Source organism: Pteropus vampyrus, unplaced genomic scaffold (genome assembly GCF_000151845.1).
Source record: "Pteropus vampyrus isolate Shadow unplaced genomic scaffold, Pvam_2.0 Scaffold347, whole genome shotgun sequence".
Taxonomy (NCBI): Eukaryota; Metazoa; Chordata; class Mammalia; order Chiroptera; family Pteropodidae; genus Pteropus; species Pteropus vampyrus.
Window position 1 is genome coordinate 1918144 of NW_011889128.1, and position 25125 is coordinate 1943268.

At 41.9% G+C, this 25125-nt stretch overlaps 1 protein-coding gene across 2 annotated transcripts; it reads left to right on the forward strand.

The window, feature by feature from the left end:
- Positions 1-8344: 8344 nt before the first annotated feature.
- On the forward strand, positions 8345-24034 carry LOC105304575 (eukaryotic translation initiation factor 3 subunit C). 2 transcript variants are annotated; one of them, XM_011378755.2, is made up of 21 exons: positions 8345-8438; positions 8574-8713; positions 9944-10009; positions 10116-10305; positions 10685-10810; positions 10994-11048; positions 11175-11284; positions 11682-11809; positions 14663-14822; positions 14955-15058; positions 15511-15652; positions 15848-15973; positions 16104-16197; positions 16982-17172; positions 17435-17659; positions 20647-21010; positions 22890-23049; positions 23133-23198; positions 23282-23369; positions 23469-23631; positions 23728-24034. In XM_011378755.2, the coding sequence occupies exons 2-21, from the start codon at positions 8613-8615 to the stop codon at positions 23808-23810; spliced, it is 2742 nt and encodes a 913-aa protein (XP_011377057.1). In that variant the 5' UTR covers positions 8345-8438; positions 8574-8612; the 3' UTR covers positions 23811-24034. The 2 variants fall into 2 exon arrangements, with proteins under 2 accessions (XP_011377057.1, XP_011377058.1); XM_011378756.2 differs by having other exon boundaries at positions 8388-8487; positions 23728-23900.
- Positions 24035-25125: the final 1091 nt, after the last annotated feature.

A 25125-nucleotide genomic window follows, 5' to 3' on the forward strand; every position in this document is an offset into this window, starting at 1 on the left:
CCTTCCTTTTAGTCAGTATGTGTCTTTTAATCTGAAGTGAGTCTCTTATAGGCAGCATATGTTTCTTATCCTTTCGGCTTCCCTATCTTTTAGTTGGAGCATTTAATTCCTTTCTATTTGAGGTACTTGTTGATAAATATGTAGTTATTACCATTCTTTATTCGTGTTTTTGATACATACTTTTTCTTTTTAAAGAAGACCCTCCAACAATTCCTGTAATACTAGCTTGGTGTTGATGAATTCCTTTAGCTTATTTTTGTCTGGGAAGCTCTTTATCTGTCCTTTGACTCTAAATGAGAGCTTTGCTAGATAAAGTATTCTTGATTGTAGAGCCTAGGTCTTCATCACGTCGCATATTCTGTGCCAAGCCCTCTGCCCTGCAAAGCTTCTTTTGAGAAATAGGCTGCCAGTCTTATGTGTATTCCCTTGTACGTAACTATCTGTTTTTTTTTTTCTTGCTGCTTTTAAAATTCTCTCTTTGTATTTAACCTTTGGCATTTTAATTACAATATGTCTTGGTGTGGGCCTCTTTGGATTCCTGGTTTTTGGGACTCTCTGAGCTTCCTGGTTAACCCTCACCAGGTTAGAGAAGTTTTCCATCATTATTTCTTCAAATATGTATTCAACTTCTTGTTCTCTCTCTTCAGGTACCCCTATGACGCAGATGTTTTTACCCTTAATTTTGTCCCATAGGCTTCTTAAATTATTACTATATTCTTGGTTATTTTTTTCTTGCCATTCGAATTGGGAGTCCTTGGATTTCTCATCCCCTGTATCGGTGTTTTGATCCTCTTCTTCCTCCACTCTGTTGATTTCCTCTAATATACTCTTCATCTCAGATAATGTGTTCTTCATTTTTGACGGGTTCCCTCTTATAATTTCCATTTCCATTTTTATTTTTTTATCTCTTTGTTAAAGTTCTTGCTGAATTCATCTACACTTCCCCTAAATTCACCGAGCATCTTTATAACCAGTGTTTTGAACTCTGCATCTGTTAGATCACTTGACTCCATTATTCCTGGATCTCTGTTCTGTTCTCTCATATGGTTTCTGCTTCTTTGTCTTCCCATGTTGGCTGCTTTCTGTGTCTGTTTCTATGTATTAAGCAAAGCTCCTAAGTCTCCCAGTCTTACTAATGTGGCTTTATGTAATAGGCGTCCAGTGGCACAGTCCTGAGAGGAGTTCAGCTGCAGGCCAAGTTTAGTCCCAGCCTGTACCTCTTCAAGGCCACTTGTTAAGATTCTGAGATGAAGAGTATATTAGAGGAAATCAACAGAGTGGAGGAAGAAGAGGATCAAAACACCAATACAGGGGATGAGAAATCCAAGGACTCCCAATTAGAATGGCAAGAAAAAAATAACCAAGAATATAATAAAATAATCCATAGATGCTGTGCTTATAGTTGCCTCAAGAAGCCATGCCAGAAAACGAGATCAGCTGCCTCCAGTGTGAGTCTTGGCGCTGCTTGGCAAGTGGCACAGAACTAGCCCAGGACACAACTGAATATGGCTTTGGTGGGGCCGTGAGTTGGGGGAGGTGGAGTTTCAGGGACTCTTCTGAGTGGATCGACCTCTGTTACCCAGTTTGATTAAGTCTCAGCTGTGTCTGCACACTGGAAGCAGGGAGGGCTCAACAGAGGAGCAGTGGATTCCGCTAGCACTTCTGCCCAGGAGAAAGCCTTGACTCTGGCCCTCTCTCCGACAACTCACTGTGCCCCTTGCAAGACCCTGATGACCCCTGAGCAGCCGACCAGGTGTTGGTGCTCAGAGTGAGAAAGTCCATCACCGCAAAAGTCCAGTTGTGGACACGGCCCCTTTAAGTGATATCTGCAGCTGCCAGCCTCTGTCCGACTCAGCTGCTGGGGACCGGGCAGCCTTGTGTCTTCATCCCTTCCTATCTCCAACCATTGCGGGGTGATTTCTTAGTTCTTTCCCTAGTTGTAGGGCTTCTGTTCATCTAGACCCCACCCACCCCAGGCGACTCTGCTTGCTGTTTGCTCCGTGTTTCCATCTCAACTTTGACGTGGTCCAAGACGGGATAAGCGAAGCTTCTGTCATCTACACCATTTTGCCCAGTTCTCTACATGTGGTTTTTAAGCTCTTGAAATGTGACTAGTATGACTGAGAAATGAAACTTTGAATTTTATTTAATATTAATTCGTTAAGTTAAATATAATAAGCCACAGATGGCTATTGTTTATTGCATTAGAACAGGTCTCAAAGAATTGTTCTCGGTGGGGTGGTACTGTCTCCTATGGTCACTTTGGAAGTTGGTGGGTGTTTTGAATCTCGCTGTGAATAGGGACAGTGCCCTGAGAGAGTGAGGGCCAAGCCATTCTGACATGTGCAGTATTGTCCTATATGAAGAGTAATTTTCCTACCCCTGAGTGGCTTCTTAGTGTCCCCACAGATATCTAACAATAGAGGCCAACAATCTAACTTCATTTTATAGTGAGCTCAAAGTATATCTTGCTTGGTTTTAATATACATTGAATTGTCCCGGAATTCAACTACCAGGTACACTGAAGGAAGATTGTATTTGATTTGTTTAAATCTTTACCAAGAGCTATTTGCTATATGTGGAAAATCCTCTCACTGAAGGCAACACCCATAGCAAATCGCATTGTTTTCTGGCTACATCATTCATTGAGATTCTAAGTATACAGTAGCCCTGCCCCCTTATTCTCAGGGAATAGATTCCAAGACCTGCCTGAATACCTGAAACTGTAGATAGTGATCAACCCTATATATACTATATTTTTTCTTATACAGACATATCTATGATAAAGTTTAATTTATAAATTAGGCCCAGTAAGACATTAACAACAACAATAATAAAATACAACAATTATAACAATATACTGTAATAAAAGTTATGTGAATGTAGTCTCTCTCAAAATATCTTCTTATGCTGTAGTCACGTTTTCACTTACAGGAAGCACTTTACAGCTTCTTGTGGCATATCCAAATTGCCAGCATCACTACTCTTGTGTCACCCAAGAGACAATTATGAAGTAAAATAAGGGTCACGAACACAAACACTGCGGTACCGCAACAGTTGATCTAATAACCGAGACAGGTACTAAGTGACAAACAGGCAGGTAGCATATACAGAGAAGATGAACTAGACGAAGGGAAGATCCAAGTCTCACTGAAATGGAGCAGGATGGTGTGAGATTTCATCACATTATTCAGAATGGCATGCAATTTAAAACTTACAAATTGTTTATTTCTGGAATTTTTTATTTAATATTTTGGGACCAGGGTTGACCGTGAGTAACTGAAACTATGAAAAGTGAAACCATGTATAAGAGGAGACTACTATATATAAAAATGCTAAGAACATATACACATACTTATTTCAAAATGTCAAATATAAAGAAAAAAGTGCAATATTTGTTTATGTTATAATTGTCTTCTCTCTGTCATTGCAAGTAGGTGCAAATCTCTGAATTGTTTCATATCTTCGAGGGAAATCATGTCTCAGTATTTACATACTTAAATACATATTTTTAATAAAAAGCATTTTTCTTTTTTTTCTTTACAAATACGCTTAGAGCATGGCAGTTTACTGAAGCAGACTATACACTTACTCTATGGCACAGCTATCCCACCCAAGAGAATAATATTCATGTCCACAAAAAGACTTGTAAAAATATATTGATAAAAGCTTTATTCATGATATCCCCAGACTGGAAACAACCCAAATCAACAGGAGAATTAATATATTGTGGCATAGTCACACAATTGAAGACTCTAGCAGTCAAAAACATGGATGAATCTCATAGGCTTCTGAAAGAAGTCAGACACACAAAAAAGACATACCTTATAATTCTATTTATATGAAGCTCAAGAACAGACAAAACCAATAGATGATGGTAGAAGTCAAAACGGTAGGTGCACTTAGCTGTATGTATGTTGTCTTTCAATAATACTACTAATAAAAAGAACACATTATTGAAAACATACTATGTGAAAGGCACTGAGAGTGATACCGAGACATATGAAAAAGTACTATCCCTGTCTTCAAGGAGCTCAGGGCTATTTGGGAAAATAAAACACACACAAAATAAAACTGTGTGTCAGAGGTTATACTACCTCTGAATTTTATAAAGTGTTTCAAGATATTTATTTTAAAAATTAGGCATTGGGTCTGATAAAGCTGAGGCCTCAGTGGCTGGAGTTAAGTGAATAGGAAGAGCATAATACTTAGGATTTAGTTCCAAAGAGGAGTCCTACCGCTACCTCCTCCTCTTCCCCAAGTTCCATTCTCTGCCTCCTCTCAGCCTACTCCTCTTCCACAATTATGATGTGTCCTGCTATGGTCAGTTTCAGGACCTCGAGCTGTCACTAAGTTAGCCCTCACCTGCCCTTTTGGTCTTGGTTTTCTCGTCTGTAAAATGAGGTTAGTAATAGCTGCTTTTCCTGCCTACCTGACGTGAGTTTCAAATGTCTTTATGGTATTTGAAATTGCTATTCAAATGCCAGTAATGACTACCACTTTTCTGCTTGTTGGTTGCATTATGACAGGAACTGGAAGAGAAGTAATCTAAGGGAAATGTGACGCCTACGTGAATCGGAGACACCAGACTGAGCAAAGCTCCTCCAGGTTGTGCTTCCTGCTCTGGGGCCGTTAATGACCCCATCAAAATCTAGGCATTAACTAAATTCACCCATTAAAACCACCCATGTTCTTTTTGGCTCCCATAACACAGCCTAGTTATGCTCATAAAGGAAGAAATTATCAGGTTTTCTTCGCTCTGCTGACCTAAGTTTCATCGATCCTACTCACAAGACCAAGTTGTGTCAACTCAAAAATTTTTAGGGGTCTAGCTCTAAAACAGCAAAGCTCTCAAAAGTTTAGATGGCTGTAATTAATTTTGGGCTTGGAATACAGGCTAACGATGTAAACTTGGGCAAGTCACTTGATCTCTGAGGATGTCAACATCCTCTTCTCTTAAATTTGGACAATAATACCCATCTTGCAGGGGTGTTGTAAAGGTTTAAAAGAAGAATTAATCAATAGGAGTCTGAGGAAATGCATTTTATTATTTATGATATAATGGTACAATAGTCTTGTACAATGGTACAAGAATAAGATAGATTCATACGCATTACAGAATGAGCTGCAAGATATATGAATAATGAAATAGCATGCAGAAGAGCACATAAAGTATGCTATGATTTGTGTAAAAAAAGAATGGGGCTCTATATAGTCCATCTCTATCTATATAGACATATAGATAGATATTGATAGATCTATTAATTCAATGGTCCTCAACCTTTTTGGCACCAGGAACTAGTGCTCCTACGAAGATTTAATGCCTGATGATCTGAGATGGAGCTGAGGCAGTGATAATCGTGCTGGGGAGCGGCTGCAAATACAGATGAAGCTTCGCTTGCTCACCAGCTGCTCACCTTCTGCTGTGCAGCCTGGTTCCTAACAGGCCATAGACTGGTACCATTCCATGGCCCGCCAGTTGGGGACCCCTGTATTAATCTGTCTCTCTACATAGATGTAGATACATAAAAGTGTATAGATATATGTGTATATGTGTGTATAATATTATACAGATAAGGATACATATATAGATATCTATCAGCTATCCATATATAGTATATCCAATTTTGGATATCCATACAGAGCAGTCTCCCTTATTTGAAGTTTCAGTTGCCAGTGGTCATCTGTGGTCCGAAAATATTAAATAGAAAATTCCAGAAATAAACAATTTACAAGTTAAATTGTGCACCATTCTGAGTAGCGTGATGAAATCTCGTGCTGTCCCGCTCCATCCCACCCAGGACATAACTACACTGTATACACTACCGGCCCATTAGTCACTTAGTTAGGTTTTATCAGATCAACTGCCACAGTATCTCAGTGCTTGTGTTTAAGTAGCCCTTGTAGTAGCTAATGCTATATAACAATGCCTACGTCATTCACTTCATTTCATCTCATTTCATAGGCATTGTATCATCTCACATCATCACAAGAAGAGTGAGTATAGTACAATAAGATATTTTGAGAAGAGACAGACAGCATTCACATAACTTTTATTACAGTATAATTGTTCTATTTTACTATTAGTAATTGTTAACCTCTTACTGGGCCTAATATATAAATTAAACTCTATCACAAATATCTACGTATAGGGAAAAAGATAAAGTACACATAGTGCTCAGTACTACCGATTTCAGGCATCCAGTGGGGGGGTCTTGGAACATATCTCCCGTGAATAGGAAGGATTACTGTATATATTCTTATCTATATAATTCTTATACATACACACATATATCTATATCCTTTTAAGTACATATATATATATACATATATATATATATATAGACAGAGACATCTAGACAATTGCACTATAAACAAATAATTATGTTTGCTTCTAGGGATAGAAGCTGAGGAACTAGAGGTCAGAGGTGGGAAGAGTTTTTTCCCTGTAATTCTTTTGTATCATTTACATTTTGGGATCATGTACATGCATTGTTTTAAAATAGAGATAATTTTGTGAAAGTATCTTGCACATGCTAGGTACTTTTAAAGATATTTGTGGATGTACAATGAACCTTGTTCATTAAGACCTCCATTTACCTAGAATGTCCCAAGTGTATTTTTTATTTTTCTTTAAAAAAATGAGCCACAGAAACGTGTTATGTGGTATCATATTAAGTTTTGACAATCCTAGGTAGATTAAGAGTATGTAGATGTTCATTAGAATAGCCTTTATTCTTGTCTCTATGTTTGAAATATTTCATGATAAAAAATAAAATTTCAGAAACCTACTGGGCATTGACTGGAGAGGGTTACCAGAAGGGAACTTGGATAGGGGATCTGGTCATGTTGTTTCTTAATGTGAACTCTGGTTACACAGGTGTGCTTGCTTTGTGACAACTCATCAAGCTGTGTACTTATGATGTCACTTATCCGCATCTATGTTACACTTCACAAAAAAAGTTTACTTAAAAATCCCCTTCTCTGTTAAATTGAAATTTTTCATAATGACTTGGTAAAGGATTAGTAAAAAAATAGTTTGGTATGATTTTTCCTTTGCACATGATCGGGGTCTTGAAAGTAACAGGAAACCACTCTAAAATCAGTAGCTTTACTTTAGTATGAATTTGCATTTCTTCATCTTCAATGACGTTAATCTTCATCTCACTCAATCTGCTTTACCTTTTACCTCACTGGCAATTTCAGTGCATTCCATATCTGTTTAAAGAGGCAAAGAGGCTGATGTCAGAATCAAGTGGCTCTGTGGGAAGACAGAGAGGGAGGGAGGAAAGGAGAGAAAGAGACACAAAGAGGAGAAGCAGGAGGGAGGAAGGAGAACAGAGGTGACAAGCTAGGACATGTGGAGAGGTCCTGCCACATTTTAACCCTAATATACCAGCCACTGAATGTGCCCTGTGCTTTCCTGTCCCCAGGAATTTGTTCATACTGTTTTCTCTATCTAAAGTTGCCTCCTTTCCCCTTAATTCCCACTTTTTATTCAGGGGAGCATCATGCCTCCAAGACTAAACACAGGTCCAGATATATAGCAAATGCTGAATGAATGAAACCATCTTAAAAAATGTAAAACAGTCCTTGTGCTGCTAAAACCCCTGCTGATGGTTCAGCCAACGCACCTGGATTTAAACCCACAGGCCAACAAGGACCTGCATGATCTAGTATTGTCTACTCCTATGCTATTAATGCCTTGCTCTCTTTGTTGATAGCACACTGGCCTCCTTATTCCTAAAACCTGGCCCAGACTTGCTCCTGCCCTTCCCCAGAAAAGGAGTTAGGAATGTTTTTTCCCTAGATGACCTTCTGCACAGCTCCCTCCTTCCTGTCATTTGGATCTCAGCTCAAATGTCACCTCTGCCCTTCCTATCCAAAATAATCTTCCTATCTAACCTGTCACTTTAATAACTTTATGGTGCTTATTACCTGAAATTATCTATTTACCTGTTAATTATGCCACTCCACTATACTATAAATTCCTTGTAAAATTAGGGACTTTTTCTATTTCGTTCACTACTTTGCCCAGTGCCTAGAATGCTACCGGTTGATAATAAATGCTCAATAAACAAGTATTTATGGAATGAATGAATACTAGCTATTTATTACACGCTTATTTTGTACAAGGCACTGTCCGAAATGCTTCACATATGCTAAATCATTTAATTCTCATAACACCTTATGAAGTCGGTGCTAGTATCTGTTAGTAATAAAATACAACGCACCATCAGATCAGGGACTCTTGAAACAACGTCCTTCCCACCAAACTCGCAGCGGGGCTATCCCCGCCCCTTGCGTGGCGCGAAGGCCACTGGGAGTTGTAGTCACCCGATACAGTTCGTCAGTGCTCCCGGAAGTGACGCAAAGGCCCCGCCTTCTCTTTCCGCGTTTCCGCCGTTCTGCGGTGTGACTCCTCTCAGGTTTAGCTGGTAAGCCTTTCTTGGGCCGCGTGTTTTGAGGTGGACGACCGGGAAAGGGGTGCGTGCGGGGACTGTGATAAGCGGGGGTCGGGAGGTGGCGGCTCGGACCCCTTCTCGTGGCACGTGACTCCAGCCCTCCCGCAGGTCCGGCCGCGCCCGCCACAGCCGCCCCGCGTCGTCGCCATGTCGCGGTTTTTCACCACCGGTTCGGACAGCGAGTCAGAGTCGTCCCTTTCCGGGGAGGAGCTCGTCACCAAACCTGTCGGGGGTAACTACGGCAAACAGTGAGTGGAAGGCCTGTGCCGTGATGACCACTCGTGGAGTGCGGGGTTCGGCAGGCTTCAGAAGGCCCTGTATTGGGGGGCGGGTGAGAATGAAGATGAGGTTCTGTAGGAGGCAGCAGGTTCTGTAGGACTGGAGCAGTGTTGGAGGGACGACTTAAGGTACTGTGAATTGTGGGAGTCCACCCACCGGGTACCAGGGGCATAGTCACAGAGGTTTCCCACTGGATAGATCAGTTGAATTAGTCTCCTAACTTGTTTCCATGTCCATAACCTTCATACCACCTACCTCCCCTCTTCTGCTGGTCATCGGACTTCAAAATTCATAATTATTCTTACCACAAAATCCCTTTCTCAAAACGCTCCTTTGATAGTTGGGAGCTCCTTGGTGTGGCTCTGAAGCTGAACCACCTGGCACTGTGGGCAGGTTCTAAAAACATCTATGTATCTTTTTCTCATGTTTACCTTCACTGAAACACTTTACCTTTCTCTACACATTAAATCTTTTTCACCCTTTGAAACAGTGGAATGTTATTTTTCAAACTTCTGTCATATGCGTGGCACCTTCGTTATTTTTGCCACATGCCTGTCTATTGTTTAAAACTATATATACACATGTAAAGCCATATAGATATGATTTCACATCACTGCCACAAGTGGAAAACCAACAGCACTGGCCATAAAATAGAATATAATTGGAACAAGTGATAAGATGGAAAGAAAGAAGAGAGATTGTTGGCTGAGTGCTGTCTGTGGTCTGGTTTCTCATTATTAAAGAAAAATACTGGCAATGGAGGTATTCAAACCACAGACTTTTTCCTCGTTCTTGGTCTCTCATACTCTGCAAAACATTGCTTTCTAGGACCTAGTTCAGGTACCACCTTGAAGCCTAGCTGAAGTACCCTTTTTCTCACCTTTTCAGTTCTTCTTAGTAACTTGTGTCTCACGTAATTAGTTTTCTGACAATAAATAAGCACCTTCGTGTGTTTATTTTTGAGAGGATGGAGATAGCATTCTTTGTATGTGCTACAACATTTGACAAAAGGCCTTACTTTAAGTAGACTTAAAAATTGAGTTTATGTGCTGAGGCTTTAAAGAGGAAGAAACAGAGGATGCGTATAAATGGCCTGCGTTACTCAGTTATACCTGCCCTTTCTGAGAAGAGAAATAGAGATCACTTGGAAAGACTGGAACTAAAAAGGGAGATTAATGGTCTGTGTTTTTTCCAAATAGACCATTGCTGCTGAGTGAGGATGAAGAAGATACCAAGAGAGTTGTTCGAAGTGCCAAGGACAAGAGGTGAGGCCATGGGGAGCCTGTGTTGTGGGGAGTCTCTGGCGCAGTGGAAAGTTTTCTGGGTGGCGATGGTGGGCATATCCAATGTGGTATTGGATTCCCAACCCAGGTTTGAGGAGCTAACCAACCTTATCCGGACTATTCGTAATGCCATGAAGATTCGGGATGTCACCAAGTGCCTGGAAGAGTTTGAGCTCCTGGGAAAAGCATACGGGAAAGCTAAGAGTATTGTGGACAAGGAAGGTGTTCCCCGGTTCTATATTCGCATCCTGGCTGACCTGGAGGACTATCTTAATGAGGTTTGATTCCTTTGGGTGAGGGGGAATCCAGAAGGTGATTATGGGGCCTGGGGCCTGTTCCTAATCCACTTTCAGGAATCATGTTTCTTTTGGGTTGTTTGCCTATGTACAGTGTTTCCCAAAACCCAAGAAATGGGAATAATACAAGGAGAGGAAACTCTTTTGGCCAAGAACTTTAATTTTTTTTATATTGCCTCTTATTTGTGGCTTTGTACTTTTAGTGGTGATATGCAAAGGCACTTTTAAAAAGTAACAGGTGCGATTAATTATATAGATGGCATGCAGGTAGATAACAAGCCTCGAAAGTGGTGGTGAAACCTGAAGCTTAGGAAGTGCTACTTAGTCTCAGATCCCTCTTTCTTCCTTCTCTGTTCTTTAGCTATGGGAAGACAAGGAAGGGAAGAAGAAGATGAATAAGAACAATGCCAAGGCCTTGAGCACCCTGCGCCAGAAGATCCGAAAATATAACCGAGATTTTGAGTCCCATATTACAAATTACAAGCAGGTAGGGAATGCTAGAGGCAGACTTTGAGTTGTGGGTACAGTGACCTCATCACTGAGACAAAAAAGCATTTGCAGACGGGAGGTGTGACTGGAGAAGGAATCATGATAAGGCTCTCTGGGGTGGAGGGGTAGGATGGGGCGGTGATTGGAAGGCATCCTTAATTACTCATTTCCCTCTTTCAAGAACCCTGAACAGTCTGCAGATGAAGATGCTGAGAAGAATGAGGAGGATTCAGAAGGTGAGAGAAGAGACACTGCAGATGATTCAGAAATCTAAAGTTAGGGGTTCCCTTAGCCTGGTTTCTTGGTGTCCTTCAGCCTTGCTCTTCACCATTCTAGCTCTTTTCTCTCCCCTCTCCCACCAGGCTCTTCAGATGAGGATGAGGACGAGGATGGAGTCAGTGCTGCAACTTTCCTGAAGAAGAAATCCGAAGCTCCTTCTGGGGAGAGTCGCAAGTTCCTCAAAAAGCTGGAGGTAAGAGACAGAGTTAAAGTGAGTGGTGATTTGCCTCCAATGGACCATTCTTGGGTCCCTGGGGAGAAGGAAAGACTCACAGAACCCTAGAGTTAGGAGGAGTTGGGTCTAGCAGAGTCTAGTTTGAGGATAGGCTTCCTCTTGGATTAGAACACTGAGCACTAGAATCTAGAGAACTAGATTCTGGGCCCAGCTCTGCCCCTGGGGAGCCGTCGTGTGTTCTTGGGGCAAGTCACCATTTCTTGGTCTTGGTGGCTTAATCCAGCTCTTAATATTGTAAGTTCATGGTTAACCACTCTTGTTCTACTCCTGTAAATCCCTGGGACATGCGTTGGGGGGAGCAGAAAGACCAGTTTCTTCATCTTCTTCCTGCTCTTCCTTTTTTTGACTCTCTAAGGATGAAGATGAGGATTCAGAAGATTCAGAAGATGATGAAGACTGGGACACAGGCTCTACATCATCTGATTCAGACTCAGAGGAAGAAGAAGGGAAACAGACTGTGCTGGCTTCAAAATTCCTTAAAAAGTAAGAAAAGTAGTGGTACCTTGGGCTACAGCGGGAAGAGTAGGACACCTTTAATCACCTTTAACATCTTCTATGGAGACCTTTCAAGTTGTGGGCACCAACTGCTCCCTTTTCACAGAGAGATCTCAGAGTCAAGTGTATTAGTTGGTTAACGTCACAAAGCTGATGTGATTTGAAGGCTCCAAAGTCTAAGTATTTAACGACATTATTCACTGCATGCAGACTGAGTGTAAATCTCACTTTGGCCCTGATAAGCTGTGTGATATTTGGACAAGCTTCTTAACTTTTCCAATCTTTAGTTTTCTCAACTGTAAAATGGGTAGTACTTGACCCTGCGTTCAAGGATAGCTGCAAGAATACAGGGAGGTGATATAGGGAAATGGCTCAGCCTAGGACTGGCATGTGGTTAGCTCTCAGTGATAGTCGCTACTTTTTTCCCTTCCTGAGAACTGCGTATGTAGCACATAGACATATATAGCATATAAATGGCAGCAAGCCTTCCTGGGACCGTCACAGAATGGGAGAGGATTCTGATTTGAATTCCAGTCCCAGCCCTTAGTCTTTTAGTAACTCTCCAACATTGGGTGAGTTAATTAACCTTTGGTCTCAGTTTCTTCCTTTAAAGTCAAGATAGTCCCTGTCCCTTTGTCCTACACAGCAAGCTCTGATAAACACTGCTCTTTTAATAGGCAGAACTGTTGCTGCTGCTCTTGGGGTTGCTTTCTTGCTTTCCAAAGTTGGAGTTACACTGCTTCAAGAGGTAGGGGATTACCTGACACTAGAGGGGTCTAGACACAGGCATTTTGTTGAGAAGCTTTTTTTTTTTTTTTTAATTTAAAATGTTTCAATTACAGTTGACATACAATGTTACATTAGTTTCAGGTATACAGCAGTAATTAGATGTTCATATCTCACAAAGTGATCACTGCGATTGAGTCTAGCACCCCATCTGACATCATACATTGTTACCACAATGTTATCGACTATATTTCCTATGCTATATTTTACATCCCTGTGATTGTTTTTATAACTGGCAGTTTGCACTTCCTAATTTCTTCCCCTTTTCACTCATCCCCCCAACACACCTCCCATCTGGTAATCATCAGCTGTTCTCTGTATCTGTGTGTGCGTGTCTGTTTTGTTTGTTTGTTCATGGGTTTGTTTGTTTTTTAATCATTTATCAGGGTAACACCGGTTAATAAAATTATATAATTTTCAAGTGTACATTATCATTTGATATCTGTATATTCTATACGTTTTTGTTTTTTTTTTTTAACTAGTGAAATCATGGTATTTTTGTTTTTTTTCCTTCTGACCTATTTCAGCATAATGCCCTCTAGGTCCATTCATATTGTTGCAAATGGCAGTATTTCATTCATTTTTATGGCTGAGTTATATTCCATTATATATATGTCCTGTGTTTTTTTTATCTGTCTATTAATGGACACTTAGGTTGATTCCATATCTTGGCTATTGTAAATAATGCTGCAGTGAACATATGGATGCATGTCTTTTCAAACTAGTGTTTTGAGTTTCTTCAAATAAATACCCAGAAGTGGAATTGCTGAGTCCTTGTTTGTCTCTTGTTATAGCATTTGTTTTAAAATCTGTATCGTCTGATGTAAGTATTGATTGCTACCCTTGCTTTTTTGTTGGTTTTCCTTTGCCTGAAATATCTTTTTCCATTCCTTTACTTTCAGTCTATGTGTTTTAATACCTAAAGTGGGTCTTGTGTAGGCAGCATATGTATGGGTCTTGTTTTCTTATCCATTCAGCCACACTCCAGCTTTTGATTGGAGCATTTAATCCACTCATGTTTAAAGTAATTAATGATAGGAATGTAGTTATTGCTATTTTATTATTCACATTTTTTACCTTTTTTTCTTTTTAAAGAAATCCCTTTAACATTTCTTGTGATACTGGTTTGGTGGTGCTGAACTCCTTTAGCTTTTTCTTGTCTGGGAATTGAGAACCTTTTTCACTGTGTGGTTTAGGGAACACTGGTCAAGTCTGGAAAGCACTGCATATTTAATTTCCTTTTACTCAGAACACTTCTGATACCATTTGTTTGGGTTTTTTTCTCACACCAACCAGCTCTCCAACTTTCTGGACACCAACTAGGTGTTCAGCAGTCCAGTTCCATTCTGATACTAGTCCAAACCCACAGGCGAAGGGCTCAGTTCCAGATGACTCCCTACCTCAGACACCAGTTGCAAGTCTCAAGTTCGGCACCTGTACTTCTGACCAACCAGCTATGAATTCAAATTTCCTGCAATCCTCTTAGGTTCAATAATACGCTAGAATGACTCAAAGAACTCAGCAAAGCCTTTTTACTGTAAAAAGAAAAAGTGCAAAAAATCTGTAAAAAGTGCAAAAAAAAATGTGCTATTCCTAGGTCAGTCTGGACAGAGCAGTCAGCTTAAAATCTGTAAAAAGAAAAAAGTGCAAAAATATTGCTGTTCCTAGGTTAGTCTGGACAGAGCAATTAGTATCAAAAAACAACTGTTTCCTATGGGTTCTCTGGGAAACATTAGAGGTTCACTGTAGAGGAACATGACAGGCTGTTTCTGTGTCTACAGTGGCCCGGTTAGCATCTCCGCTTTTAATAGACTAGGCCATATTGTTCCCTTCTTGAGTTTCTTAGTTGGTTTAATATGGTGGCAGACCTTGGTAAGTAGTCTGGCAATTCAAATACTTAATAGTCCTTGCTTTGGTTATGACTATGGTTAACTTTAGGTCACTATTTTAGAGTGTAACTTAGGACTTGCTGGAGGGAAAGAAGTTCATGGGAGGAAGAAGCCTCAGCGATGGAGAAGGGGCTGGTCTTTCATCTTCTCCCATGTCTTCTGGCAGGGCCCCCGCCACAGAGGAGGACAAGAAAGCGGCTGAGAAGAAACGGGAGGACAAAGCCAAGAAGAAGCACGATAGGAAATCTAAGCGTCTGGATGAGGAGGAGGAGGACAATGAAGGCGGGGAGTGGGAAAGGGTCCGAGGCGGGGTGCCCCTCGTTAAGGTGAGGATTTTAGAATTAAAATGAATTGGGAAACAGTTGGGGAGAGCATACAGGTACAGTCTAGTTGGGTTGGGAGAAAAAGAAAGAATGGTTTTCTATTGGCTTGCACATGACAGGCTATGTGTTGCCTAGGAGAAACCAAAAATGTTTGCCAAGGGAACTGAGATCACCCATGCCGTTGTCATCAAGAAACTGAATGAGATCCTGCAGGCACGAGGCAAGAAGGGAACTGATCGGTAAGATTTGTGGGCCTTGGCTCTGGGCTTGCAGGGTGAAAGCTGTAAGAAACAGGGTAGAGGTTTATGGGCAGACAGTGCTATTTGGGGAAGATCTGTGTGTGGCTATAGTGGAAGGAATGGTATATTTGGAACATTCTGGTCCATTTTCTGCCGTTTACTCTATCTCTGACCTTAAACCAATCATTTAACCTTTCAGGACTGTTTTCCCATCTGTAAAATGGGAATAATGCTCACCTTCAGTCATTCAGTGACTGAAGAGGATGGTAGATTGTTAACATTAATGCTGTTTCTATTTTCAGTTTCTAAAGGAGAAGAAAGTGGGATAAAGGTGGGGAGGATAGGAATAATAGAAATGAGCCCACCTTACTGGTCTGAAGGGGTTGTGCTGCATGACAGGATGAGGCTTTTTGACTTGTCTCTAATGCCTCACCTGTTTTGTACCTTTCCAGTGCAGCCCAGATTGAGCTGTTACAGCTGCTGGTTCAGATTGCTTCTGAAAACAATCTTGGGGAGGGTGTCATTGTCAAGATCAAGTTCAATATCATTGCATCTCTCTATGACTACAACCCCAATCTGGCCACATACATGAAGGTGAGGGCAGCAAAGAGGAACATCCCAGGGCTGAAGCTGGTGGGTCAGGGGAGGGTACTTCATGTCTTAAAACTCAAGGGCTGTGGAAACAGCCTTGGCGGTTGAAGGCCCCAGGGATTCCTGGTGAAGGGGCTCTTGGGAGGCATCTGCTTATTCCACCTGCACACCTCTGATTGCCTTCTGATTTCTCGGCAGCCCGAGATGTGGCAGAAGTGCCTGGACTGCATCAATGAGCTGATGGACATCCTGTTTGCAAACCCCAACATCTTTGTTGGAGAGAACATTCTGGAAGAGAGCGAGAATCTGCATAATGTTGACCAGGTAAAGAGAGGGATTAGCAGGCTAATTAGAGAGGTATATGTTGTCTGCTCTGGGAAAGCTCAGTAGAGATAGAAGGATTAGCAGGGCTGAGATCAAGGCTGATATGTTTACTCCTCCTCTACCTTTTCAGCCGCTGCGTGTCCGTGGCTGTATCCTAACTCTGGTGGAACGGATGGATGAAGAATTTACCAAAATAATGCAAAATACTGATCCTCACTCCCAAGGTAAGCCTGCGCAAGTGTGGGTGTCAGTGAGAGGAAAAGTGCAAGGAATTATACTAGAGTGTTTGGAAAGCCAGCCCTTCCTTACCCCCGCATTCACACTGGAGGACCTAAGACACTGGGCCCCACCCCCATAGCTTCTAATTCAATAGGTCTGGGTGGGGCCCCATAATTTGCATTTCTGACATATACTAGGTGGTGCTGTTGGTCTGGGGACTGCATTTTGAGAATCATTGTCCACTTGGCTTGTTTTGCTTGGATTAGAGGCATTGGGATGGGGAAAATAAAGGACATTACTCAGTAAAATGTGAATGCCCATATGTGCCCACTGAGTCAAGGGTGTAATGGTGAACAAGACAACTAGGGATGTCCTTCATGCTCATAGAATTTACATTCGGTGCTGGGGAAAGGCAATTCGAATAAATAAACGAGGTAAATGTAGGTGATATGAAGTGTGAATTAGAAATTCAAATTGGGACGTAGTAGAAAGCGACTGGAGTAGTGGCTGCTTTAGATAATGATCCTTAGTAGGGGCCGTTTGAAGTGAGATTGGAATGAGGAAGAGGAGGAGTTAATCAAGGGAGGAACTAGCAGAAGAGAACACCTGACAGGAGGGACAGAAAGTGAGCTTGGCAAGTTTCAGGCAGGATGGTGTTTTCAGAGCACAGCAAGTAGACTTCCAGTGGGTGCAGGAAACATATACAGAGGCACCCGGACTGATCAGTGACAGATGGCTGGGAACGCTTGGGTGCTTGGCTGAGCTGAGGGTGGGTGCTCTCCTTCTCAGAGTACGTGGAGCACTTGAAGGATGAGGCGCAGGTGTGTGCCATCATCGATCGCGTGCAGCGCTACCTGGAAGAGAAGGGCACCACTGAGGAGATTTGTCGCATCTACTTGAGGCGCATTCTCCACACCTACTACAAGTTTGATTACAAGGCCCATCAGCGGCAGCTTACCCTCCCTGAGGGCTCCTCAAAGGTGTGTGCTTGGCCAAGTGTCACAGGGAAAGGAGTGTGTCACTCTGTTCTCCATGTCTGTCAGGACTTGATGGCAAGTCTCCCATTCCCTGGGGACTTCCTGAGGTGGAACAAGGAGGGAAACGGGGGACTAGGGTGAGGCTGGGTGGAGTCTCATCTTTGGTCGCTAAAGCCTGCACCATTTAGAGCCATTGTCTTTGCCTGCTCTTTTCGTCCAACGACATCACCCCCTCACCAAACCCTGTGCCTTGCCTCCCCCCCAGTCTGACCTGGATCAGGTAGAAAATGAAGGTGAGGACTCAGCTGTGCTGATGGAGAGATTGTGCAAGTACATCTATGCCAAGGACCGCACAGACCGTATCCGGACGTGTGCCATCCTCTGCCATATCTACCATCATGCCCTGCACTCCCGCTGGTACCAGGCCCGTGACCTCATGCTTATGAGCCACTTACAAGACAACATTCAGCACGCGGACCCTCCAGTACAGGTAGGATAAGAAGGAGGCACTCTGGCACTGGTGGCAAAGGGAAGACCAGGCTGGGCCCCGTCTTCTATTTGGGCAAAGTGGCTCAACCAGATTAGCCATCTGTCTGATCAATGCAGCTATAAATAGACATTTCATCAAATGCCAGCAGACTTTGATCCTCCTGCACGTTAACAAATTTCCTACTGTTCAACAGCATTAGAGTCCTCTGGGATAGAGATTTGGGTTCAGCTAATGTTTATTATATCATTAAATGTCTGCTTCAGCACATTAGGAGATCATCTTGTTTTCAAAAGATGAAAAAAAAAACCCTTAAGTTGTCAAACTAATTGTAAAGTCAGAGACCCAAATGTAACGTGATGTGTTGGGGCATCACAATGTGTATAGAGGCAGTTTTATTGTTCTACTAATGTTTATGACTAATGTTTATGACAGTGGAACCACTAATTTTGTGTATTGTGATTGTGAGGATATTTTTACATAGGAGTACTAACGCTGTGTCTTTAAATGTGAGTTTAAATAATTGAGAAATATTTGTGTGGAACATTTGAAGAACTTATCTGGTGGTGGTTTTTAAATAGCACTCCCATTTCTTTTTTATTCCATTGTATGAATCTGTTTTCCTTCTTGATAGATAGCTGGTTTGGGACTATTATAAATGAAGCGGCTCTGAACATTTACGTTTAACTCTTTGTGTGGGTCTATGTTTTCTCTTAGGTAAATACTTAAGAGTGGAATTGCTGCATCATAGAGTAGGTGTATGTTCAGTTTTATTATAAAACTCAAAAGTGGTTATACCATTTTATACTCTTACCAATGTGTGTTTATACTGCTACCAATAATGTTTGGTGTTGTAGGTCTTTTTAATTTTAGCTGTATTGGTGGCTGTATAATGGAATCTCATTGTGGTGTTAGTTTGTATTTCCCTGCTAACTGTTGAAATTGATTAATTTTTTGCCTGTTTGCCCTGTATATATCTTATTGCATGAAATGTCTGGTCAACTTTTGCCCATTATTTTCTATCAGGATTATATTGAATCTATAGATCAATTTTGGGAGAATTGACATCTTAACAACATTGAAACTTTTAGTTTTCCATGTTATCTCTTCAGTTTCGCTCTGCAGTGTTGGCAGTATTATACATCTTTTTAAAAATTATTCCTGAATATTATGTGATTTTTGATGCTATTGTAAATGCATTTTTTTTTCATTTTCCAGTTGTTTACTACTACCATATAAAAATACAAGTAATTTTTGTACCTCTGTATTTTACTGTTTTGCTAAATTCATTAGGTCTAGTACAGTCATGCACTGCTTTGACAACGGGAATAGGTTCGAGAAATGTGTCATTAGGCGATTTTGTGGTTGTGCGGACATCAGAGGATGCTTACGCAAACCTAGATGGTATAGTACTACACACCTAGGCTATATGGTATACCACCGGCACATGTATGTTCGTCATTGATGAAAATGTTGTTTTGTGATATGTGACAAAATATTAAAGAACCTATTTTATAGGTTCTTTAATATTTTCTACTGAAGTAATCATGTCACCTGTGTATAGAGGCAGTTTTATTGTTCTACTAATGTTTATGACTTTACTTTTTTATTTCTTTTTTGCCATGGTGATGACTCAGCTCTAATGCTGTGCAGAATAGAAGTAGTGAGAACAGACATCTTGCCTTGTTCCCATTCTTAGCAGCCAACATTTCACTATTAAGTATGTTAGCTGCAGTATTTTTGTAGATGCCTTTTCACAGATTGATCCTAAACAATAAGTTGATCCCAGGTCTCAGATCCTAGTTAGATGAGAATTTTTGTTATAAATAGATGTTGAATTTTGTCAAAAGCTTTTTCTGTGTTTATTGAAATGCTAGTTATTTCTCTTTTATTCTGTTCATGTGCTGAATAACAATGATTTTAGATTTTTATACCAGCCTTTCATTCCTAAGATATATTCTACTTGGTCATGCTATGTTATTTCTTTGCTATGTTGCTGGGTTCTGTTTGCTAATATTTTTTTAAGGCTCCTGGCATCTATGTTCATGACTGATATTGACCTCTATATTTTTGTTGTTGTCAATACTAAGTCTCACCCCCTCACCACCAAAAACAAAAAAATCTGGACTGCTTATAATATTCCCTACCTTAATTAGTGGCAAGTCCATCTCTTCAGTTGCTTAGGCCAGAAACCTTGGTGTCATCCTCGATTCTGGTTTTTCTCATGTACTAGATCAGCTTCCCCAGCCATTTCTATTCAGAATCCATGTCTGAACACTTATCACTTCCACTGCTACCCTCTGGTCTAAGCCACTATCATCTTGGTCTCTCTCTGCTTCTGCCCTTGTATCCTTTCAGGCTATTTTTAACAAAGTAGCCAGAGTAACCATGTTAAATTAAGTCAGATTATATCATTTATTTGCTCAAAACTTTCCTGTGGTTTCTCATCTTAAAATTCTTAACATACGCTTGCCCATCCTGCCGTTTACGATCACACCTTTTATCAGCTCTAGCCATATCGCACTCTCTGTTCCTCAGATACACCTGGCACAATTCTTGCACAGGGTCTTTGCATTTGCTTTTTCTCTTTTCTACAATGCTTTTCTTTTCCCAGTTATCTTCACAATTTGCTCTCTCCTTTTTTTATTCTTTATTTAAACATTCTCTTCAAAATGAGGGCTTCTTTAGTTATCCTACATAACTAAGCTCCCAACACTACCACCACCACACAAATTCCTTTCTTAATTCCCTCCTCTGCTTTATTTTTCTCCTTAGCACCACCTGCATATTGTGGTTATTTTGTTCTCTATACCCCACCCCTAGAATGTAAGCTCCATGGATGGACAGGGACTTGTGTGATTTGCTCTCTGTCCCAGGCAGCTCAGCACATCAATGTATCATTTGTTGTGTGTTTGTCTATTAGTTGAATGAATAAACAACTTGCTTCGTGGTGGTCAGCTCTGAGTGCATTTCTGTTTCTTTGCTCCCAGATCCTATACAACCGCACCATGGTGCAGCTGGGCATCTGCGCTTTCCGGCAAGGCCTGACCAAGGATGCCCACAACGCCCTGCTGGACATCCAGTCAAGCGGCCGGGCCAAGGAGCTTCTGGGCCAGGGTCTACTGCTGCGCAGCCTGCAGGAGCGCAACCAGGAGCAGGAGAAGGTGGAGCGGCGCCGGCAGGTTCCCTTCCACCTGCATATCAACCTGGAGCTGCTGGAGTGTGTTTATCTGGTGTCTGCCATGCTCCTGGAGATTCCCTACATGGCCGCTCACGAGAGTGATGCCCGCCGTCGCATGATCAGCAAACAGTTCCATCACCAGCTACGGGTGGGCGAGCGACAGCCCTTGCTGGGTGAGTGTGAGGTTTTGTAGAGGAGCAAAATTTGCTTGTTCATCCCTTGATTATTTTTAATCAAAGGATTAAGAGAAGCTAAAGGGAGTAACTTTCCCATGAGATGAATCCATTTGTTTTAGTCACATCTCCATGTAGAACCTAAAGGCATCCTTTTTACTAACTAGTCTCTGTGGTACCATAGGCTGCATTGTTCTAGCCTACAAATTAAGCTCCCTGCTTCCTGTTTTCTCCCTTCAGTCTCTCTTTGTCAGCATTATCATGCAACCAAATTTATGATGTTATACACCCCCAACACCTTAGAAGTTCTTCACTGCCTACAGAATAAAGTTCAGTCTCCTTGGTCACTGAGTTAAACTCATGACCTGACTCTAATGATATTTCTTATTTAACATAAGCTTACATAGTACTTTTTTTTCTGTCCGGCACTGTTTTATAAATAATTCATTTTCTCTTCATTAGTAACAACCTTGTGATGTATAGGTACTATAATTACTCCTTTTTCTTGATTAAGAAACAGGCACAGAATTTAACTGACCTACTCAGCTTTAACATAATAACATGGCTTCTCTGAGTTTTTTTTCTATTTTTTCCCCTTCATGCATATTATTTTCCGCCAACCTAAGCATTCAGGAATCTAGCATTGGCTCTTATCACTTCTGAAAGAGCTGATCAGTCAGTCCAGGGGCTGGGTGAGTTGTGATTTCACAGGGAAAGGGATGTGCACTGTGCTCTTCCTGTGGGGTTGGCACATAGGAGGCTTGGCAGGTGAGCCAGACTTAACTCTCCACAGCTACATTCCCTACAGATTTGTCCTCTACTGGTTGGGTGTGTGGTTGTGTTACGTGTAGGTGCCCTTTAGGCAAATCTTGTTGGGCTTGTGTAGTGACACTTTGTTTTAGAAATTTTCCAGTGAAAATCTCTGTTTCCATCACCTCTTAGGGCTGTCTGGTTCACCACAGTTTCTGCCTCTCAGTTACTGCAGTGGAGCCAAAAGCCAGGTTCTGTTTCAGCTGTGCACTGCTGTGTGGTTTGTAGAGAAATATTCTTTGAACCTCTGACCTTTCCTTTTTCAGAGTGATAGAATGAAAGCTAATCCACAAGGGTCGTGTGCCTTTTCTTATACTTATCCCTTTTCATACATTTCTACACGGGCCTGAACCATGTACATGGTTGAACTTCTTGTCCCTGTTACAGGGTCAGCCATGTTCATGTTTCCATACACCTGCCATCTATTCCAGCCTTGGAGCTTTTATACTTTGTCTACCCTGAATTCAAGCTACTCTTGTTTGCCACGTCTGTCTTCCTGGCTTCTCTCTCAGGACAGTATTTAGGGGCCCAAGTCCATAATCAGCACATGAAACCTGTGATTTCACAGAAGTAATTTAAAGTGAAGCTAAATTTTTTAAGGAAAAGGAGTGAGCCACTTTAAAGAAAAAAAAAAAAAACAGTGATACACGGATATGGCAAAAATCATGAAGGTAGTATAAGATGGAAGGAAGTTGCATAAATACTGTTCCAGTTGAGATGTTAAGTTTTTTTCAGGTCAAGGAGCCTTACAAGAATCTGAAGAAAACTGTGGACCTTTCTCTAGAGAAATGTACATGAGGAGACACACAGCAGTTTGTCAACTTTTTCAAGGGGCTCAACTAGTCCATTGAAGCACATCATGGATTAATTTATTAGTCTAAATCTAAATAAATTTCTTCTGACATTAAGGGACTTTGTACAATCACAAAGCTGTTTAGTAGAGAGATAGGAGAGTCTCCAGTCTGGTTGTTCGTGCTCCTGGCCTGTGTTCTTCCTTGAACAGTGCTCATCGGGGCAGGAGCCCTGGTCCCAAGTGTCCCCAGGCGCTACCTCATTCCCAACCTTTCAGGTCCCCCTGAATCAATGAGGGAACATGTGGTCGCCGCCTCAAAGGCCATGAAGATGGGCGACTGGAAGACCTGCCACAGTTTTATCATCAACGAGAAAATGAACGGCAAAGTGTGGGACCTTTTTCCCGAGGCTGACAAAGTCCGAACCATGCTGGTTAGGTGAGCAGAGAGAGACTGTGATGGGGGGAGAAGAAAAGAGTGGTTGGTCTCCTTCCCTGAAGATCTCTCCCTTCTCCCCATAGAAAGATCCAGGAAGAGTCTCTGCGGACCTACCTTTTCACATACAGCAGTGTCTATGACTCCATCAGGTGAGTTGAGTGCTGAGGAAGCAGAGGGGCCCCAGCTTTGTGGTCAAGGGTCCTAAACTGCCTCCTGCTGCCTTTCTCCCCAGCATGGAGACACTGTCTGACATGTTCGAGCTGGACCTGCCCACCGTGCACTCCATCATCAGCAAGATGATCATTAACGAGGAATTGATGGTAAGGGCGGGTGGTAAATTGGCAGGTGGAGTCATGGTAAGTTCAAAGTCGAGGGGTCTGATCCGTGTCATGTCCCTTTCTCTGGCTCATTCCCATCAGGCCTCCTTGGACCAGCCAACGCAAACAGTGGTGATGCACCGCACCGAGCCCACTGCCCAACAGAACCTGGCTCTGCAGCTGGCGGAGAAGCTGGGCAGCCTGGTGGAAAATAACGAGCGGGTGTTTGACCACAAGCAGGGCACCTATGGTGGCTACTTCCGAGGTGAGTGCTTCCATCTCCTCCATTCTCCCAGGGTCCTGGCTCCCTTTCTGCCTCCCCTGGCATTCACTCCCTCCCCTTCTCATCTCTCTCCTACAGACCAGAAGGATGGCTACCGCAAAAACGAGGGCTACATGCGCCGGGGTGGCTACCGCCAGCAGCAGTCTCAGACAGCCTACTGATCATGCCACTTCTGTCCCCATGGCCTCGACCATTCAACCTTTAAGTCCTGAAACATCCCAGTCATTAAAGGTCTATTTAGAGTCATTATAGTTCCTGTTTGTCTGCATGTCACCACAGAGGTGTGTTGCACAGTCATTTGGTAATTGTATTTCTTAGCTTCTACCACATGACAGGCACAGGGCTCAGGATACAGAGATGACTTGTACATATTTCTGACTTCAAAGAGTTTTCTGCTCTTTTTTATTTAACAGAAAATCATAAAGACATTCAATAAGTTATAATAGGAGCATAAATAGTGGTGGATATGTTGAAAGGATGTGAGTGTGGTGCATAAATATCAAGAAAAAGCATGATGGAGGAGGCAGTAGGGATGGTTGGACCTTGCTGGTGGATGGCTGGTGTTTCACCAGGCAGGGAGAAGGGACAGTGTGTCTAAACCCGTGTGAAGTGTGCTCTTTGGACCAGTGTGGACCTGGAGTTAACCTGTCCGTGACAAAACAGGCTCCACAGTTAAGTGTAGGCACTGAGGAATTTTGCTATTGCCATGACAGCTAAGCATGATTGTTTTTCTAATTTGTGTGTATTTTCAAAAGTATTGATCTACAGTAGATTGGAAACTTTTTATAATCTTCACATTTGTGAAACATTGATGTAGACAAAGGACTAAGAGCAAGAGCGGAGTGCTGGAGGAGGAAAAGAATATGGTTGGTATAAATGTGTGGATTATGTGTGGGATAGAGACTTAAGCTGGGGCTATGTCACGGAGACTTTAAATGCTTTGGACTTTTGGAAACAAAATGCACAAATGGATCCAGTTTTAAGAATGGTAATGGAGTAGCATTGTAGAGTATGGAATTGGAGGCAGAGAGTCAACCAGAAGGTAAAAAGCATCTGAAGCCAGGGTGGTTAGGATCAGAGATGAGGAAGGGATTAAAGAGGGATGTTTGTAACAAGTGGTAGGCTTTCTGTGACCAGATGAATCTGGGAATAGTAGGAGTCACAAATGACAGATTCTCCTGACTGGGGATAGGTAGATAATAAGACTTATGAAGAAGTAGTTGGAATATCCTTTGTGTTCAGGAATACAAGAACAACAGGTATGCGGGATGGGCCGAGACATTGAGTTTGAGGTTGTTTGGGATACAAGCAAGGCACCTGGAGATTATAAGAGTTTGGGATGCATATTAATTAGGCTATAGGCTAAGCTGCTATAACAAAGGGACTTCAAGAATGTTTCAAACAAAATACAGTTGACCCTTGAACAACATGGATTTGAATTGTACAAGTCCAGTTGTACGCAGTTACCAAGGGATA

What these genes read in the sequence shown, in the direction of transcription:
- LOC105304575 (XM_011378755.2), top strand. Translation starts at nt 8,613, where the DNA reads ATGTCGCGGTTTTTCACCACCGGTTCGGACAGCGAGTCAGAGTCGTCC. An exon ending in AGTTCCTCAAAAAGCTGGAG is followed by an intron (nt 11,285 to 11,681) that starts GTAAGAGACAGA and finishes TGACTCTCTAAG; the next exon opens with GATGAAGATGAGGATTCAGA. An exon ending in GGCAAGAAGGGAACTGATCG is followed by an intron (nt 15,059 to 15,510) that starts GTAAGATTTGTG and finishes GTACCTTTCCAG; the next exon opens with TGCAGCCCAGATTGAGCTGT.